Source organism: Anoplopoma fimbria, chromosome 15, assembly GCF_027596085.1.
Source record: "Anoplopoma fimbria isolate UVic2021 breed Golden Eagle Sablefish chromosome 15, Afim_UVic_2022, whole genome shotgun sequence".
Lineage (NCBI taxonomy): Eukaryota > Metazoa > Chordata > Actinopteri > Perciformes > Anoplopomatidae > Anoplopoma > Anoplopoma fimbria.
In genome coordinates this window covers 8,831,542-8,852,303 of record NC_072463.1, presented here as the reverse complement: position 1 = coordinate 8,852,303, position 20,762 = coordinate 8,831,542, and the positions used below count along the sequence as shown (strand labels likewise).

The 20,762-nt window shown below is 45.1% G+C and overlaps 1 protein-coding gene across 1 annotated transcript; it reads left to right on the top strand.

The window, feature by feature from the left end:
* Positions 1-8,516: 8,516 nt before the first annotated feature.
* Positions 8,517-20,207, top strand: LOC129103784 (SLIT and NTRK-like protein 3). Its single transcript, XM_054614378.1, has 6 exons — positions 8,517-8,732; positions 8,919-9,170; positions 9,405-9,520; positions 9,791-10,723; positions 12,095-12,314; positions 19,074-20,207. The coding sequence occupies exons 1-6, from the start codon at positions 8,517-8,519 to the stop codon at positions 20,205-20,207; spliced, it is 2,871 nt and encodes a 956-aa protein (XP_054470353.1).
* The last annotated feature ends 555 nt before the right edge of the window (positions 20,208-20,762 follow it).

Genomic DNA, 20,762 nt, shown 5'->3' with positions numbered 1-20,762 from the left:
TTGAGTGGCCAACACGTGTGCACAGTGCAGTCAGAAGCGGTGATAGCTGCAGGGAGAGGGACAGCGGCAAGTTGCCACCTGGATGTAATCAGCAGCTGCTGGCCATCTGTTTATGATTATGCCTGCTAGATTTAGGATGTTCAACCGACCACTTGTCATAGGCATTAAATGTCATACTTTTTCTTTTTTTTTTCATCTCCTTAGCCAATATAGCCGGTCAGAAGAGAATTGGATGTGAATTGTCTTGTCAGCCACACGGTACTCCATGCCAATTGTACCCCCGACATCTCCTAATGCACCTGTACAAGGCTTCAAACAGGGATGATTGGTTTAGGGCCCGCTAGGTGGCAGACATAGGCCACGGGGGGATGTTGGGCAAATTTTAACACCTGATTTTTTGAGAATGGTTTGAGATTTAGAAGCATCCCATCCATGCTCCTATTAAAGGCCCACCAGTACCAGGCTGTGTTTTCTCACAGAATTCCAAGGGCTGTCAAGAAATTTGTAATTTTAATGATGCTCTTGACATATTTACTGTGGTCCACTGAGGCGTCAAAGTAAGACAAGTGGAAAAAATATGCAAAAACAAACAAAAAAAGCAGCAGAGAGAATTTTCTTTTTCAAACACTGAGTAAAAGCAGAGTATATACCAGTAATGTACTTCAGTCTACCTCACACCTCAAATCCAAGTTAAATGTTTAAAAACAAAATCTTATCATGAATAAGCCACATTGACATTTGTCCAATGCCCTTCCTCAGCCTCCCCTCTGCAGCGTGTTGGCATTTCCCCCCTCCACTGTGCCAATATGTCCTCCCCCTCACTCACCAACTCTCTCTCTCTCTCTCTGTGTCTCTCTGTCTGAAGCCAATCTGATTTGCCCCTGGGCTTCTGTCGGCAGAAAGAGGTGATAAACACCGCAACCATGACAACCAGCGAGCTAGACACACGCCTGAGTTCCCGTATCCTTAATGGCTTTACTGGGCACCCTCTCCTCCTTTAATTCATCAAGTCCAGTCTTCACCTGAGCTAATATTAAGACACTCGTTGCAGATGAAGTCGGCGTGCTTCCACTACAGTTTGAACTCTCTCGACCTCGTCTTTTGTGTCGGCATGATTCGTCCTGGTGTGAATGTTTCCATCCCGATGAGCTTCTGAAATCAGCTTTTTAAATTTTCTGTCCAACATGGACTCTGTTCTTTTGATGATGATGGTACACTGTTGATAGATCTACCACACTTAAACCTCCACATTGCTTAAAATAGAGCTATATTAGTCACTGAATAAATATTTCCTCAGTCTGATTAAAATAAACAGAAATGTTATTGTGTTATATTGATTCCTCTGACTTCCTCTGGAGCAGTCAGACAGAAAATGAAAGTACTGAGCGGATCTCACAAATATATCCTATTGACCACTAATGGAGCCCTTGTGAGAACACTATATGAATGATGTTTTCGGAGCAAAGTTCTTCGACCAGTCTCCGTACTCCAGCAGCCCTGGTCTGAGTACAGAGCCACTGCTCGGCCGAAATTGCAAGGCTGCGGTAATAAGGAAGACAGCCTATTAGAAGTGTGTGAAAGTGCCTTTACATACCTCAGCACCATGTGGAAACTTTCAGAGCAGGGTGGCAGGCTTGTGTCAGTGATCGATTGGACAGGCCCCTGCAAATCACCAACCTCCCCTTTTAATGCCAACACACATGGCCTTGTCATGGTCAGGTACATCGTATAAACGCTGCTGCAACGTGAGCCGTCATAATTCCACATTTTTTCCACTTTTGTGCCCCTCTCTATGACCGAGGCCAAATTGAAGTTCGGATTGGGCACCCCAGGCCTCCCCAGAAAATAAAAATGTGCCTGTGTGAAAATGCAATGTAGAAGGCAGTCAGCTGAATCATTGTAGGTATTGTGAATTTGTCCCCACTCAAGACAGTTTCCTGGAGAGACATTGGAGGAAGCAGCAACAAGTCTTTACCTTGAGATTCCAAGGGGGCAAGGTTCCCACAGCAACTGACTTGAATCCTAATTAAAACAGGAGATTTGATTAATTAGCTCAACGATGTGTATATGTGTGTGCGTGTGTGTGTGTGTGTGTGTGTGTGTGTGTGTGTACTTTGCATGGCTCACTCTGTATGTGGCATATGTGTAGGAGTCGGCATGTTCTCGTGAGTCACGGTGTATCTAGTGTGTAGTTATGCTAAATGAGGAGGGGGTGTTATATGCCTATGCGTGTGTGTGTGTGTTTATGTGTGTGTGCCCATGAGCCTGTGGGTAATCCTGTGAATCACTACTGTGTCTCCAACATGTGTGCTCATGTGTGTGAGTGTGTTTCATGTCTCCCGGGAGGCTTGTCCTTGCCTGCAGTACTACTGTGTGAATCAGAGGTGAGTCCTCTCTAGCTGCCCTCTACTTTAATCTGGAGCTAATGACAGAACCACCTGCCCTCCTGGCCATTCCCCCCCCCCATTCCTCCCACATATCTAGCCTACTCTATCCGTTGGCCCCTATACCCCCCCTCTCCCTTACCACCCAGCCCCTCACAAACCCCCAAATTCCCACTGCTCATTGTTTCCCTTTCACTCTCTCCTAGAACTGGCCTGTTATTTTTTATTTTCCTCCGTCCATCCCTCTCTTCCCCGCTCTCTTCCACTTGCTTTCTTCTCTTTCCCACAGAGTGTAGGATGCCCTTGCCTGCTTCTCTGATTGCCTCATCCCACTGAGCAACTAGAGACTGGGAGCAGTGCGGCCCTCAAAGAAACCAAAACACGTGTGCGGGGACAGCGCAACAGTATGTGAACAACGTGTAGCTTTAAGGAGTTTTTCTGACCCATGGATCGGCATGGGAGAGGGAATAAACCGAGTTCTTACTCTTGTCAGTGAGCCTGCTTGTCCTCAAGTCTTGAGTGTGAGTGCAATCGCGCATGCAAGGCAGTCCCGGTGGATATGTTGGGAACAAGAGCATAATTGGAGAGAGCTGCAAAAATGGGCTGACCACTTCCCGCAACATGTCCAAAGTGGAAGAGAAGAAGGAGTGAGCAGGGGGAGGAAAACAAAAGGGAAGAAATGAAAGAGAGAATGGCGTGTAAACCAGTCGGAATTGACAAGAGCCCACAGGAGAATCAAAGTAAGAAAGTACAGAGGAAAGAAAGGGAGAGAGAAGGGTAGGGAGAAAGGGGGAAAAGGGGAGTGATATAGAAAGACTCTTAGTATGATCTGACAGAAATAATTCAGATGAGAGAAAGAAAAAAGGCTTTGGAGAGAGAGAGAGAAAGCGGAGGAGGAAGAAAGGATAAGGGGCTGAAGTGAAACAGCATGAATCCCCATCCATTTCAGCACTGGACAGCTCCACAGACAGCACTAGGCCAGTATAAATAGATCCCCTACTTTAGAGGCGCCGTCAACGCTCCAAAAAAAGTGCTTTATGTGCTCAGAGCGGCTCCTGCCCCTGGAGAACAGACGCACAGGTATCTGATGGTGCCTGATAACCATCTTCTCTCAGTTCCTCTCCGTTTGTTTTCTTAATTTAAGGGAGCCTCCACGGTTCAACGACAACACTACGGTGAGGAAAGCGAGTGTTTTTCTCCCAGATTCTCCGTCACGGGCATCGTTACACTCTGAAGGAGAAGATATAGCCTCAGGTCTGGGATCACATTACCTCTGCCACCGATCTGGCGTCACCAAATCACAGAGCTGGAAACAATATCTCAGTGCCAAAACTCTTATTTATATACATCAGCTGCAACCCGGCATCTTAAAGATGACTTAAAGGTGTGCATGCGCCTGTAAGCAACCTCCACAAATGCATGCGTGCATGTGGCTTTGCATACATGCCTGGCATCCGCCCGTCTGTTTCCACTGCAAGTGAGCATTAAGTAGCCTTGTGGGGAAGCTGTAATACAGCCTAATGCACCTGAGAGCCCTGAAATCTATAACCATCATCTACATCTTCCAGATATTACTGGAACCGTCTCTGTTACTGTTTCAGATAGGAATCTCCAGGGAGAGCTTTCCCCTCCACTGCTGTAGGGAGAGGTATGGTGGGAGAGTGAGAGAGGAAGGAAGGAGTGTGTGTGTGTGTGTGTGAGGCAGAGATGCACCTCTCCATTTCCTCAAGGTGATTCACCTTAATGCACGCTGAAATCAATGTGAAATTGAACTGAAAATTGAACTTTCAGCTCAGTAATGTGGAAGACATGTTGTTATTAAATCTTTTCCTATAGCCATGAAACCGGCTGACTGATATTTGAACGCTTTTGAATGCTTGTTTTCAACACCGTGGCACCACAGTGTCCTTGATGGAGTGCCATTGCTCCACTTGGGACCCCCAGGCTTCACAAGGGGGCCCATACCTGCCATGCTGTCACTTAAGAGTCTGCAGCTATTGACAGGGCAGCAGCGACCTACCAGGCTGTGGTTACCCAGTGTAGGGAAGCTAAATTAGTTGTTTGGGGGGGGGGCTCCATGGCTCTCAGTCTCCACACCATCTGTTGCGCCCACCGCCTCCATTTGGCAAGACAGGTGTTTCGTTGTAGGCCGCGCAAACACACCAGGCCTCCCTGTAATCTCCCCATAAAAGTCACCACAGTTTTTTTTTCTTTTACCCTGACTGTGCGTGTGCGTGTGCGTGTGAGTATGTGCGCGACGAAGCCAGCTGGCACGAGTCGCCATGGTTACGCACACCGGTTTCACGAAATCCGTCGGTGCTTAAGGGCAAGAGGAGAGATGAATAAACTAATGAGATTATAAATTATTGTCGGTATAGCTGAACAGTCGGGGTATTTTTACCAGACTGCACAAGCGGGCAACGTGAGGAGAAAGTTTAAGGGGCCCCATTGTCCGTGACTGTGTTGCGTCTCCTGTGATCTGTTGATGATGAGGAGGAGGTGAACCGGCTCCTCTGGTGAGGAGGAACCCAACCAGCGCGCTTTATGCCTCATATACAAAAACCAGCAAGTTGCGCGCCGCCTTATTGCATGATTAATTCCAGCCCCGTCTGTCCCTGCCCCCCCTCTCCTCTCCTCCTCTATGAATTACCCAGTTGTGTTTGAGATGAGGAGAGGATTCTCCATCACTACGCAGGCTACAACTGCGCGCATTGCCCGCCTGTCCAGCGGTCCAGTGCCGCAGCTCCCCCGGGCTGCACACTGGAGAAGCGGACCTGCATCCTAAAGCCAATCGGTTTCTTTCTTTCTCTCTCTCACTCTCTCTCCCGGTTTTTATCCTCCACCTCATTGCAGTCTTATCACGTCCCCCCCCCCCACCACCACCCCCCTGCTTTGGTCCCCCCCCCCTCCCCATCCGCCTGAGCCGCTACAGGAGAGGAGAGAGAGAGAGAGGGAGAGGAGTGCGGCTGAATGTGAACGACATGTCGACAGTCAGCCTCTAAAGTGTTTTCTCGGTCGTTCCCTAATTCTTTGGCGGCGGACTGAGTGAGTATTACCCGCATCCCTGCTCTGCTAAGCGTCGCTGTGTGGATCAGAGAGGCTGGTGGGGAGAGACAGACAATGGTGAAGGCAATTGGATTGCGTTACTCTGCCAAGGATTTTCATACATAGCCTGGTAAATGTCTTAATAGGTTCTGTTAATGACTAGGCTGTTTAATTGGTCATGCTTTAATTCTGCAAACTATTACAATGTGTGTGTGTGTGTGTGTGTGTGTCTGTGTGTGTGCTGTAATGTAAGGGGCTAATTGATTTTCTTGGAGGGCTGTGGGCTATCCAGGCTGATAGCCCCATACATTTTGATGTGTGATGCTGCTGCTTGTCTGATAGTGCGGGTCTGTGCTGGGAGCAGGGGCCCATGTAAAAAGCCAGTGGGAAGCTTGGCGAGGCTCTGTGTGTTCTGACGGACAGAGAGGACGGAGAGGTAGACACTGGAATTATGTGACATGAATAAAATGGTGAGGAATAAGCAGTGACCGTCATCTCTGGTTCGCTTGCGTCAGTGTGCAGGTCTGGAGGAGAGAGGAGAGGAGAGGAGAGGAAAAAAAAAGAAAAAACTCAAGAGTCAGAGAGACTCAAGAGAGACAGGGAGGGAAAGCCACACCTGTGTCAGGCCTGTTTTCAGATGGACATGACAGACAGACGGAGAGACGGACAGAGTTCTGAATTGTGCTGTGCTGTCACCACTCAACACATAAGTCCTTTCCTTTCTTGTTACCATAATGATGCGGAGCTATGCCGACTGCTGACTAGTCCACTCGGCTGATTGAAGAAAGAGGCTTGAGTGTGGACTGTGTTTCTCCTCATTAAGGAGAGATGGCCATCCACCAAAGCAGAATCTAACAGGAGGGATCCCAGTGGTCTATCTGGACTCGGTATTGATCTCCTCCATATAGGGGGGCTTCGGGCCCAGCAATAAACAATGCATTTGCTTTGACTAACACAAAGACCCACTGGGACTGTGAATGGGTTGTATTCTGTATCGTATTCCAATTTGTCAAACACTATTGAGCACGTTGGCCTAGATCGTTTCTCTTGGTGTGAAGTCTCCATGCTCCAAATACTTTGAGAAATGTGTGGATTGTCCTCACATTACAAGGAAAAAAAAAAAACCTAATTTCCACTTCTCCTTTTTGTTGTTGTTGTAGGATTGTCTTACATAATTGCAGCATTATACACTGGTTTGTTATGAAAGCACTCACTCATCCACACGTGTCTAGCTACCTGGTTCACGACTTGGCAAGGAAAGCACACTTTATTTTTTTAGGATATGGTTTGACCTTCCTCTTGTTGTTTTCAACACACATTCACACACATACACACATGTAACTTGGCTCTGGCGCTGTTTCTCTGTGATGCAGGCGTACTTTGTGTGGAGGGCGAGAGTAGGGCTTTGATGTAATCAATATCAGATTTCAGCTGTTTCACTGTGAGCTCTCATCCTGAGTGGCAGCCTTGACTGACTTCTTACTGCTTATGCAATCCCACTCCTCTCTCCCACCTCACCCTTTCCCTCATCCTTTTGCACCTGCACTTTGCCCATTTCTCTTCCTTTATCTGTCTATCTCTCCTTTTACTCCTTGTTCCCGTTTTTCCTCCTCCTCCTCCTCCTCCTCCTCCTCTCACTTCCACCCACCCACCTCTCCCTTCATCTCTCCCCGTCATAATCATCTCTGTGATTGCTCTTCCTCTCCCGGGCGGTGATGTTTTCACTGCTGCCTCCTTGTCTAACTCGCTGATGCTAGATTATTGCTGTATGATTACAGCTACCATACCATGATGATCATTATTGCATTTCGCATGGCAGTGTTCAACGCTATACGAGCAGATCGAGATGCTTCATCCAATTTAGATCTCATTAAGACTTGAGAGTGAAATATCCCCTCGCAAGACTCACATCTCAGCTTTTGTTTTTTTTATTTGTTTCAAGGACTGCTGCTACTCTGTTCTCATTTTGTTGTTATAGCAGTGCCATCCTCATCCTCGTCATCACCACCATCACCATCACCATCAGTTCACGTTCCTGCCTGTCATCGCACTGCCTTCACATCAGCCCTTTTGAACATTTTGAAGAGTTTGGATTTGCAGCGATGCTTTCACTCCAGTGTCATTACCACACTAATGATTATGACAGGACTCGATGGCTGTTGATAACCTAACGTATTCTGCTGATTGATAATGTGTTTTCTTTTTTCATGCCTCACCCCTCTATTCTCTGATTGCCATTCATCTTATTAAATGGAGCAGTTCATTAGACGGAAGCATTATGAGTCTGATTTGCATTTGCCCATATTCATATTGCATACATTAAGACAACACATGCGTGACATTTCGGCTTCACCGGGCATTTGAGAGCACAGATGAATATATTCATCACAAGCTTTTTTCCCCCTCTTGTCCAAAAAGCCACTCTTAAAAGGATAAAATGTGATTCACAGGTGATCTAGCCCACGTGTTTGCCTTTGTTTTGCATTTTCAATGTCAGTATTTGAATTTATAATTCAAAACCAACGTAGCAGCTGAGAGATTGTTCAGCACGTTGTTTTTAAATCAATATTCCCTGCTTTTGTGAACACACCACCTTGTTTTCCTGTGCAAGATTCATCCTACATATGTTTACCATGGTTGTGCTCATATCGCTGCATATACTGTGGCCTCCAGTTGGCCTATACATCATTATTCTGGTGTAATGTAATTCTTTCCCCATGGCGCTGCAGTCTGTGTGATTTAACTTTTATTTTCTGACTGCTTTAGTATGCTTGTGATGTATCATCAATCTGATTCATCCCGAACTGACTTTTGCTGTTGCCTCCCTGGCTGTTTGCCCTCTTTTAATAGTCTTTTAATAGTCTGTGTGTGTGTGTGTGTGTGTGTGTGTGTGTGTGTGTGTGTGTGTGTGTGTGTGTGTGTGTGTGTGTGTGTGTGTGTGTGTGTGTGTGTGTGTGTGTGTGTGTGTGTATGTGTGTGTGAATGTATGCATGTAATGTATGTGCCGTGCCTCTCCGCGCAGTGCGGTGAAGGGCCGATGCCGGGCTGTAGCCCCAGGCTGCTGAGCTGAGAGGGAGAAGCAGGAGGATGCAGTGGGTCACTCTGGCAGTGGCCCTGGGGTGTGTGTGTCTGTCCTGGGCTTCACACACCCCCACCCCTACCCCCACCTCCACACACACCCCTCTGGTGGACAACTCCGAGGAGGAAGTGGACGAGCCGTGCTTCGAGCCGTGCACGTGCGAGGTCAAAGAAGGCGTGCTGCATGTGCACTGCGATGGGCGGAGCTTCACTAATGTCAGCCAGGTAGCATCCCCGTTCATCTATCTAGCCATGCACGTTGAACTGCTCTGCATTTTGATCATTTATCTCATTAACATACTGTATCTCCAAGTCTAATATCCTGTCTCTAACGTGGCTTATAGGTGTCTCTAACTGTTAAATTCATGTAATTAATAAGATAACTAATCAGACCTCTAATTAATCATTCAGGTGTCACAGTCGTGGGTCCGCCCTTTCAAACTCAACCTCCAGAGGAACTCTCTGAGGCGTCTCTATAGCAACGGGTTTCAGCACCTTGGCAACGCAGTGTCGATAAACCTTGGCAACAATGCACTCCAGGACATCAGAGTGGGAGCTTTCAACGGGTTGGCCAAACTCAGACGTCTGTACCTCCACGAGAACAAGCTGGAGGTCTTCAGAAATGATACTTTCGCTGGCTTAGAGGCTCTGGAATACCTCCAGGTATAGCTTGGGAAGATCATATACGTCCATTATTGACATAATTTCCCCAAGATTACAATAGATGAATGTGACAGAAATTGTCAATAGCTAGCAGATGGCTGGAGTGAAAGAATCTTCGTAAGATCTCTGTGCATTTTAAAATAGAGCGTGCTTTAGCTTTCCTGCTGCATTCAGACTTACTTTTCAATCGCAGCAATTATGTGTTCATCACAGTTTCCCTTTTTTCCCCCGCAGGCCGACTACAACGTGATCAAACGAATCGACAGCGGTGTTCTGAGATTCCTCTACAAGCTCCGGGTTCTCATCCTCAACGACAACCTGATCCCTGTCTTGCCTGCTCATCTCTTCAGGTTAGATTGTGATTATTTCACTGCAAAGGTTTTAAATAATGCAAAGACTGATCGGTAGAAATATCAGTGTCAGACACAATTAGCCAGTCTGTACTAGTGTTGAATTAATGTTCCTGTGGCATACTATTTCATTTCATAAAAAACGGATTAATCATCAGATAGAAGCAGATTCATCAGCAATAGAACGTGTGAACCCTTATTTCCGTGTACTGTCACGATGTCCTTTCATCTAACCTGGCTAACTCTCTCTCCCTCCGCCTCCTGCTCCAGATCTGTGTCTCTGACTCATCTAGACCTGCGGGGAAACCGTCTGAAGAGCCTGGCATATGCTGGGACCCTGGAGTATGTTGGTCGCTCCCTGATGGAGCTACAGCTGGAGGAGAATCCCTGGAACTGTGGCTGCGAGGCAGTGCAGCTCCAGCAGTGGCTGGGTCAGATCCCCTACACGGCTGTAGTCGGAGACGTTACCTGCGAATATCCCTTCCACCTTCACGGCAAGGACCTGAGGGAAATTCCCCGCAAGGAGCTGTGTGCTGACCTCCCGGATAAAGAGCTACAAGCAGAGGGGGGTGGTAGTCCATCAGCAGGATCACAGCCGCAACATTTACCCCCAAATTCTAAACCCAACTCCCACCCTGGACGAGTCAGGCCGACTAAACCGTCCTCCATGGTTCACGGCTCCCGCCAGAACACTCACACCTCCTCCACTTCATCGTCCTCTTCCTCAGCAGAACGTAAAGAGAGGGAGAGGCCACCAAGGCCAACTAAAAGGCCTCGACAATCCAGAACATCCCCAACACCTCGCAGTCTGATGCCCAACCATAATCCCCCTGTGGCTGGCTACCAAACACGGCCCCCTATCCCCATCATTTGTCCCCTGGGCTGCACTTGCAACCTGCACATCACTGACCTGGGCCTGACGGTCAACTGCAAGGAGAACGGCTTCCTCAATGTGTCCCAGCTCACACCTCGGCCCCTCAACGGCCGCAAGCTGTACCTGAGCGGAAACTTAATTCAGAGGATCTACCGCACAGACTTCTGGAATTTCTCCAGCCTCGACCTGCTTCACCTGGGGAACAACCGCATCTCGTACCTCCAGGAGGGGGCCTTCACCAGCCTCCCAAGCCTGAGGAGCCTCTACTTGAACGGAAACAACCTGGAGAGGCTCAGTCCACACATGTTCCTGGGGCTGCAGAATCTGAGGTAGGGATTTCTTTTTTAAATCACTCACAGCATTTCAAGCACATTGCCTTCACTAGCACTTCAAACTAATTAGTAAACTGAAACCACATGTCAGCTTGGTTATTTAGACGTTTGTTTAAAAATATGTGGAAATTAATTTTACTGTAATACTGGCATAGGACTGAGCAGAACACTTTGATTACCATTATGCCGGAATTTGATTGAAATGAAAAGGTGCCCATTCTCTTCCAGGAGTGCCATTTGTTAGTCACGCTGCCTGATGACATGCTTCAGTTGAAGTATGAGCCTGGTGTGAGTGACAACGTGAAATAATGTGCTTTTTGTATTTACATACAGAGGTGTTAATAAGGCGCCAGGATGTTGTCAGGAATTTGCTTTTTTGGAAAAGTGCTAATTATGGAAAAACAAGTCGTCAGAATGATGCATATGTATCATTGTCAGATTAAGCTTGCAAAGATAATTCCTCTGCAAATAATATATACGGCAAATACCTACAGCCAATAATTGTATTAATTCAGGGAGCTTAACATGGTGGTGTTTGATTAAGACAACAGGTCAACTTTCATCCTCTGCTATATAAATAATGAGAGGGTCATAATACCTTCGTATTCAGAACATCATTCAGATCAAACATCATTCAGCCTTTCAGCTCCACTGTCAGAACATCATCATACCCATTCATTTGACTATTAATCAATAATAAAGATCCTCTCCGGACAATAAATTCTTGCTCTTAACCTCTCGTTAGCCTTTGTTAGTGACTCTAGGGCAAGTGAGCAGTTAGTAATTTAAACCAGATCTATTACTTATTACAGCCAATGGACGTACATTGGATCACTAGCATGCAAGGAACACATCATACTTCATTCTTCACTAAGTTCACACTGATTTCTATTATTGAGAAAAAAAAACGTCCAAATTCAAAGTGTCAGGGATTTGACATGATGATCGGGCGTGCCAAGGCAAGTGTTACAAGTTGTCAGTACAAAATAACACAATTTAATTTGACACCAATCAGCTAATCAGCTGTGAAAAGTGCAGATTAAATACAATTTCTGTAATGACATATTCATTCATGTGATTTTCATGCTGGGGCACAGGAGAGGTAAATTATACTTCAACATGAACCAATTTGAACATGTGAAAATTTGCACTGTGCTCTAATCATAACTATGACTTCACACAAAGTTAAGGCAAAGAATATGTAGTGTTTTTATATTTTCTATATCTTTAATATCACTAAGTACTGAGATGCAGTGATAGATTCCTCTAACATAATCTTGTCCCATGTATCCTCCTATTTCCACAGTTTATCCTTAGTTTATTTCTATGTATACAGAGACATTGCAAAGTGTCCTCTCCTCTCTTTAGGTACCTTTATTTTGAGTATAACGAGATCCATGAGGTGGATCCCGGGACCTTCAACTCCATGCCGTCCCTTCAGCTGTTGTTCCTCAACGCCAACCTGCTGCGGAGCCTCCCTCTCGGCGTGTTTGCTGGAGTTAACCTGGCTCGACTCAATCTAAGAAACAACCACCTTCTGTACCTTCCTATGAAGGGCGTGCTGGAGCACCTCACCGGACTGGTTCAGGTTGGTGCAAAACCTACGACTGTATACGCTGAATGATTAAGCTTTTTTTTCGGTGCAGAAAGTGGATGCTTGAAGAAACTATTCTGAGCAGCTATAACCCGCTGGTGTGTAAATGAGTCAGATACCTGGCACGAAGCCTTTAGCAGGCAAAATAACATGCATTTGGTTGAGTGACAGTGACAGGGCGAAAAATAGAGATTATTAGATCACCCCTGTGGATTTACTAAACGAAAATGTGCATAATTATACAGAGTATGTTTATTTCAAATGTCAGACGATGAGATTAAAATAACTAATAGATTGCCAAGACACATCCCATTATCACAGCTTGATGAACTAAACAAAATAAGCTAAAATCTTGGATCAAGCCACATACCTACTTCTAAAAACTTCTGGCAGCCCGTGATCTCCTGGCCTCTGGCACAGCAGCAGCTTTCACTGTCATCTGCATCGTCTGTTGTTTTGAGAGCTCTGCTGTGGCATGTGGGACTATGGTTGCGCCTCAGGTATTCTAATTGGAAAATTGCAATTGACTCGATTTGCATAAGTGGTCTTAATAAATCATGAGCTAAACTGTAGAAAGCTGAACCCCTCAAGTTTTTGAGCATGGTTGTAATTAACACACCTCTTTGTAAATAGACTGTTTAAACTACAGTATTTGTTCACTGTTTGTGTACGACATTACCCGGCACATTTAACTGCAGCATTGTGTGACTGGTTGCCGTGCACATAAGGACCCAAACCCATGGTATTACATTTTTTTACACCTTGCCTCCTCACACGAGGTATGGTGGGTGCGGATTAGCCTGAATGGCATTGTGAAATTCCATTTTTACTCTCGCTCCATGAAGAATTCCCGATCCTAGGTAGTGTGGGTGAGGCTGGCAGTTCAGAGGCTGTTTGTTTGTTTAGGGGAAGGACGACAGTGGTTTAAGGAGTTGGTGGAACCATGTTGAAAGGAATTTAATTTGGTGCTGCTATAAGCCTCTGGTGACCAAGAGCATTAAAACATTCACCAGTTGGAAGTACATTGTGTGCCATAGTCATAAAGCCCCGTGGCATCACCATTGTAGTACTCAAAATCCACAGCACGGTAATTGAATTCATTCATTTACCAGGGTTGTTATTACTCTGACAAAGCCACATTAGCGCTGCCCATGGACTGCAGAAAATAATGTGACAATGATATCACCTGTTGACTTACTGCTGGCCTGTTTGAAGCTCAGGAAGTGGGATTTTTGGACTCTGACGTGTGTTTTTGGAGCCAGAGTTTGCACACTAAAAATCAAAGGGTAACACAGATGGAAGGAAGCTTGCCGCTGCTTTAAAAAAAAAAAAAGAAATAAAAATAACTGTCAATTTTGATAATCTAAAAGCAACAGCATTTACAGCTTAGAGTCATTGTTGCCATCAAGAATGGGATTAAACAGTAACACCCACTTACATGCGCTGATATTTTTGAAAAATACCTCTCTGATGTCACTGTTATCTAAAAAAATAACCATCAGTGAGACATTAAAGGGAAATTCAAATGGCTGTGGCGTCTTCATTTTCTTTAATTAGTTCATTAATAGCAACACTAAAGCAAGTGAGTCTTCCCTTTGATAAGAATATTACAAAATCAAGGAGTTGAGTCAGAGTCGGAGTCTGTGCCAGAAATATGTGCAGTTCAGGGATACATATGTCTCCCTCAGTAAATGCAGAGAATATGTTGTAGGACAGCTCGCGCTCATCATTGCCAGCTGCAGTGAGGAAACATGCCCACAGCCATATCTCACCTTTCGTGATGTTAGATAGAAAAACAATGCACACTCCAGAAAGATTGATGAAAACAACACATTAATTCGCCAGGGTAAGGATTGACAGGAAATCATTTAATTGCCCAACTAACAGTTACCTGCTTATCAGTTTTATTTGAGTGCGAGTTAATACTTGCACAGATTAATCTTTAAGGGGGACAGATTGACATTTTGGGAAATACACACTTGCTTGCTTACGTGCCGAGTAAGATGAGATGAATGATGCCACTCTCGTATCTGTCTGTTTTATATGAGGCTCCAGCCAGCAGCCGGTTGGTTTATTACTGTAGCATAAAGACAACAGGCAACGGGGAAACAGCTAACCTGGCTCTGTCCAAAGGTAACAAAATATGTCCTTGCATTATATCTAATTTGTTTAAAGTTTAAAAACAACACATAGCAGTGTTTTATGGGGTTAAGGTTGGCACTGCTCCTGAATCTTACAGCGAAACAGACTAAAGGCCTACTGAATTATCAATGTCACCGAGCGGGAAATTAGCCTTAAGCAGTGGAGCTACGAAGTACTTTTTTTCCTGGTTAAAAGCTCAGCAACCAACTGTACAACTACTATAATTTAGAACATCATGGTGGAAGTATATGATGGCCATTCCCATGCTCTTTTATGTCTCATAAGTTGTTGCAGCATTTTTGGGTGGTTGACACCATTTGCTACACAGATTTGCTTCTAAATTTAATTTTTTTTACCATCAAGGATGAGAAAAAGACATCCCTTTAAAATACCACACTAAGACACAAAGACCTTGAGCTATGGTTATGATAAAGTGGGCAGTCTGTAAAGCCTCTTTCCCGACAACGTTGAAAAAACATGGTTGGTACCAAATTAATTAATTAGGTCATTTAGTTTCATATAATAACAGTATCTTCCCCCTAGCTTTAAGACGGAGCCTGTTACAGCCTCTTAAATGCAGATTTTCGGCCCAAACATGATTCATAATTTCCACTTTTAATAAGTATTACTTACTGAATGTTAAAATTCAACTTTCTGTTATAGGACCATCAGAGGAGTTCTGCTATTGAATCTTATATTTAAGATTAGTAATGCTGCTATAGTGGCGAGCCAGTAGTGGGGACAGTCAAAAGGGGCTCTTAATCGTATTAATATTGATTCAAGTCTAAAACTCAACTGATATTCTGGTAATAGAGGTAATTATAACCACGAATGTCCTCACCAGATTCTATTAAAAGATTAACTGTCAGTATACTTTTGCTTCTCTTAGTCCCTACATTATTTCCAGTTGGTTGATTTGTATCCTCCTGAACACAAAACAAACCAGTGGATGTGTTTATTCACTGAAAACAAGTTATATACGTGGTTTTTTTTTTGTAATATCTGCCAATATTGCACTTGAAACTGCACAGCACAGCAAAAAACAGTCACTCAGGTGTTTTAGAGATAAACCCATTAGCTCCATAAAGGTCCGGTCATCTGGCAAGCATACCAATGTATTTTCTATTTCAGGATGCAAGATAGTCTCAGTGAGTAAATGCCAGTAGAGACAGTTTACAACATAAGCACTAGAAGATCATTTTATTTTGCAAAATAGGTATGCAGGATTTTCTCATAATTTACTATTAATAACCACCTTTATTCGATTGTCTGTAGGGGTGGATGATATATACATGATTAATATTGAACTTATTATTCTAGTATAATTTTATATCAATATGTATTAATTAATCACACAGTTTAGTGTTCAGCACATTTTCATTCCACTGAGTTAAATGTTTCTAATAGTGTTTCTCTGTTTTTACAGGAGAAATAACGTGTATTTTCTAATGCTTCGACAGCTTTTGGTCAATAATAAAAGTTAACATTTGTTGCAGAATGACAATTGTGAACCACACAATTTGGAAATAAGAACATTGTCATGATATGGCCCTATATGAAAAATATATTATTTTTAAATTGTGTGGTTCACAATTATACGGTGACTCAAAAACTTGCATTCCCGGCATCATTTTCATGTTAGTATTGTATTTATCTGCAGGCAACAGGGCAGACATACTCCTCATGTCACGTCTACATACGTGAACATAGGTCTACATGTGCCTACATATCGCTTTTTGGCAAACTTCAAACATAGACAATCCAGATATCTAATCAGCCTTAAAAGTCAGTGTTTGTTTTCCCTCAGAATAAAAGATCAAGGGCCTCTCTCCAGACTCACCATGTTGCACTGACGGTCAGCAATCAAACAGAGACAGAGATGCCAATTTCTCTACCGACAATAGCCTCAATGGACCAGAAACTCTTGCTCTTTGCTCTTCGCTATTACTACTGCGCTCTCTCCACCTACATGAAACACAAGCCGCTGGATAGAACAAGTTCATGCCCCTTCCCGTGGGGTTGTTGAAGTCGCTTTGGGAAATATGGGAAATCACTATCAGAGGTAGAAGTCGACGAGGCAGGCAAAGAGAGCGTGAGTACACTATGAAAGTAAATTACAACACTTCAAAAAAGAAGAAAAAATGCACTGAATGCACTCAACATCACAGACTGATGAAATCTAACGCTGTGAGAGTGTCCATGATTGAACTGCTTTGTATGTATAGCATCTCACTTCCACTGTAGCCATGAAGACGGGTTTTCCAATATATGGACTACATTTTGCGTGTGCTGCAGATTGTTCTTTTAATGCACTCTTTTCATTTTGGCTCTGTGTATTATTCAAAAGACAATGAAACACATTCATCAGGGTGGAGAAGGCCACGCAAGCCAAAGCTCAGGGCCGTCTTGTCACCAGGGACTACAGCAAGATTTCTGCGCCAGAACTTCCAAAACCTTCTTTTATCGACTATATTTCTGTGAACTGACTTTAGCGTTCCTGACGACTGACAGGATATTGCAGTTTGGGCAAAGTGATCAATTTGAAGCCACACGGCTCACTGAGAAAACCCTGAATTTCTCCCCTGATGTGATTTTTTTAACGGCTCTCAAGTAAATTTTGGACAATTATTGCTTCAACTTTGATCTGCGTCATAATGATAAAAACCCACAAGAGCAAAATTTACACCTCTGCGGCTAAAGCTTGGCAGTTTCTGTCCAAAATTGATGGGATTATTTAAATCAGGCTGAATATTTTTCTGACAAAAGAGAATTTTTGGATGTTCTTCATGATTTTCTCCCTGAATATGATAACAAGAAGCAACAAAACAGTGAACGATGCGCTCAAGACTCTGGTGACGGCTTTTGCTACCAGAGTGTATATTGTATGATAATGATATAGTACCATTAACATCCTGTTTGTGACTTTTTAAGTGGAACGACATCACTAAAAGGCTTTGTGTTCACAAAAAAAACCGGATTCATACACTGGCATTTTCTCTACCTCTCGCACCTGTCGGGCAAACTGAGGGTCTATAATTTCCCTTCAAAACAGGGCTTTGATTGACAAGTTGACAGCAAATCACACACTAGGTGACCAGGCGTATAAATTGTAAACGGTGTTGGACACGTTGGACAGATGCTTGCAAAAGAGAAAGTGATAGAGCCCCTGGGATCCATGTGAAAGCAAACAATACCCGTAATAAAATGCTTCAAGAATTTCAACCAGATGGAGGATTGTAGTTATGAAAGTTATAAAACTCTAAAAACAAGCTGCTTTTTTATTTTGGTCATATGGTTGTTTATCTGAAATTGTGTTTTTTTTAATGTGCATTAATGCTGAATCATAGTTTTGTCACAACGATGCCAGAACGTTGGAAAACTGCACTTTTCAGCTGACCTTTAATGTAGTGGAAGTTTTCAAAGTGAGCTCAAACTGCGGCAGATTGCTGTTTCTACTCACCCTCCAGTCGCAATTATGTCATTATGAAAGCCTTTACAAAAGCCCACAGTGGGATAACTCCAATAAAGTGAAGGAGTGCCTGTTGTTCAGAGTGAGGCATGGGGAAGTAGTGGTTCCATGGCTCCCACAACAGCAATGCTGAATCATCTCAAAAAGCATCCATCTATTTCTGCAAGCCAGGGAGTTGGCCTAACCAAATTAGCATGACAACATTTGTGCAAGCTGCTTGGAAGAGTGACAGAGAGAATATCAGCTTTCATTGCCAATGTCATTGCTAAAGATATGGAACAGATCAGTTCTGCAGACAATACAATGTGATGAGAGTGATTCCCTTTGTGCATAATCTGCTTTACCCTTTTCAAAATGTGAATACAAAGTGAATATCTGAGTTTGTTTTAAGGACACGCAATCAATAGCTGGCAATGAGAAAATGGATTTTATGCACACACCTATTGGATTATAGCACAGGGGAGAGTTGCATCACATTCCGTCTTGTTAAAAAACAAAGTGCTGTGATACTCGTCACACAAAACCCACCGGTGAGTTTTGTCAATAACCACTTGTGTAAACTCTGAGTGGTCTTTATTGTGAACTGAAATGTTCCTACAACCTGCTGTAGCACATGTGTGAACAACTTCTAAAGAGAGCACTTGTGGCTCGTACAAGTTGAATTGGTCACTGCCCAGTTGTTCTCCATTATTGAGAGTATATCGTGCCCGTGCACAGCCATTCAGGAAATGTGAGCACTTCACTGTTTTGATTACCCTTTAACAACATTATGTAGATTAATCAGTATATGATATTGCATATATCACCTGCATATTTAAAAAAAACCATTAAAAAACGCTAGCCCACGTGGAGAGCTGTATTCTATTATGCAAATGCAGAAAACTCATTTTCCATATATTCTAGCTGGTCGGAGGCAAAGGTAGCAGCACTGTAATGTCATCTCATTACAGTGCCTGACTTATTCTTCAACACAAAAGACGGTTAAAAAGCTACCAATATCCATCACAAGGATGTCAGCAAAATGATCTATTTTTTGTTTACGTTCCGCAAAGTGATTCATGAAATTTGCATTGCACGGCAGACCAGTAATTAGTGTACTATTACGCGATGACAAAATGCTGTGGTGTTATTTGTTTCTCCAGGTGGACCTGCGGCAGAACCCCTGGGAGTGCAACTGTGAGGCAGCTCCACTGAAGCGTTGGCTGGAGGGGCTCAGTGCTGTCGTGGTGGTGGGAGAGGTGGTCTGCCATTCCCCAGACAAGACCAAAGGAGTGGACCTGCGCTCCCTCTCCATGGAGCTGCTCTGCCCTGAGCTGGAGCCCCAGGAGGACCAGGAGCAGGAGCAGCAGACAGCCACCTCCACAGCTGCAGCCAGCGGTGTGTCGGTTGGCTACCCCGGCTCAGGGCTGGGCCCCCTGATCCCTCCGGGGAAGGATTCAATCCCTCTGTCGGTCTTAGTGCTCAGCCTGCTGGTGTTGTTTGTGTCTGCATTCTTTGCGGCAGCGGCACTAATCGCCTACGCCCTGAGGAGGAGGGACAAGCTGCCGTTCCGTCGCCAGGGAGAGGTAGACTTGGCGGGCATCCAGATGGAGTGTGGAATCTTCACCGAGCAGACGCACCACCACCACCATCACCATCACCACGGCCTACCCGAGATGCCGCCCCCTCCTCCGGCCGAACACAACCACGTGTACGACACCATCTTGCCCCCGGAGGCCGCGTCGAAGGGTCCCAACTTGGCTGTGGCCCCGCACATGTGTAGCAACCCCATCTACAAAGAGGAGCAGGATGCAGCCGTGAAACAGCGGCCACAGCAGTCGTTTGCAGCTTCCAAAGAGAGCGAGGGAGGATACTGCTCTGCAGCAGAGAAGGAGAGGGAGTGGGCTCTGGACGTGTCCTCGTCGCCCATCAACACCGTCACAGGAGCAATGGGACCGCTCCCGGGCCTCCACGGCAACGGCATCCTCTGCCCAACAGTGATCGACAGCCAGGGCCCGACTCCTAAGGTCGAGCTGGTGGACTGCCTCTTCAGACTCCCTGCCCCGGAGTTCAGAGACCTGCCAGACAGGTACGGGAGGCCACCGCCCCGCTACCCTCACCCCCAAGACTCCAAACTGGACGCCAGACCCGACCAAACGCTGGTGGTCAGCACCGCCAGCTCCACAGTGGGGGGTAGTAACAGCGGCCAGAGCGAGCAGGGAGCAGGGGATCAAAGAGCCAGACTGAGGACCACACCAGACTACATGGAGGTACTGGACCGGTCTTACCAGTTTTAACACTCCCCCTCTTCCTCTTCCTCCTCCTCCTCCTCCTCTTCCTGCTTCTCTCGTCTCCTCACCATCTCCCTCTCTGGTGATGAATCATCCAGTAACAATGACTCCTGTGGCTTTGAGAGGAGCCTGTGGGGGAGCGGGACTACACTACACACATGTTTATTCCTGGATAACGAGCTGAGGTCAGTTTTTGTATTTCCCCACAACTGGCGTATAGGTTGGTATTTGGCAAGGATTAGCTGATCCCGGATCTCTGCCTGGAGGCGAAACTTCAGCTGCAGCTCCTACCGATTTTTTTTTTTGTTTTCACTCTATTACGCCTCACAATCGTAAAGTACTGAGGCTCCGTTTTTCGACTCAGCGCCACAATGAGCAGGAGACAGTGTGGCGGTGGTGGGCGTCAGTGTTCATATTATCAGCTCTTTGCAACATCGAACACAGAGTCATAAACTGCGACAGCCAGAGGGTGTGGAGCAAACTGGGTGGACGTGTAAGATGGAGACAAAAACAAAGCGAGAGGGAGATAAATGACAAGCCAAGTGCCTTAGCAATGAATCG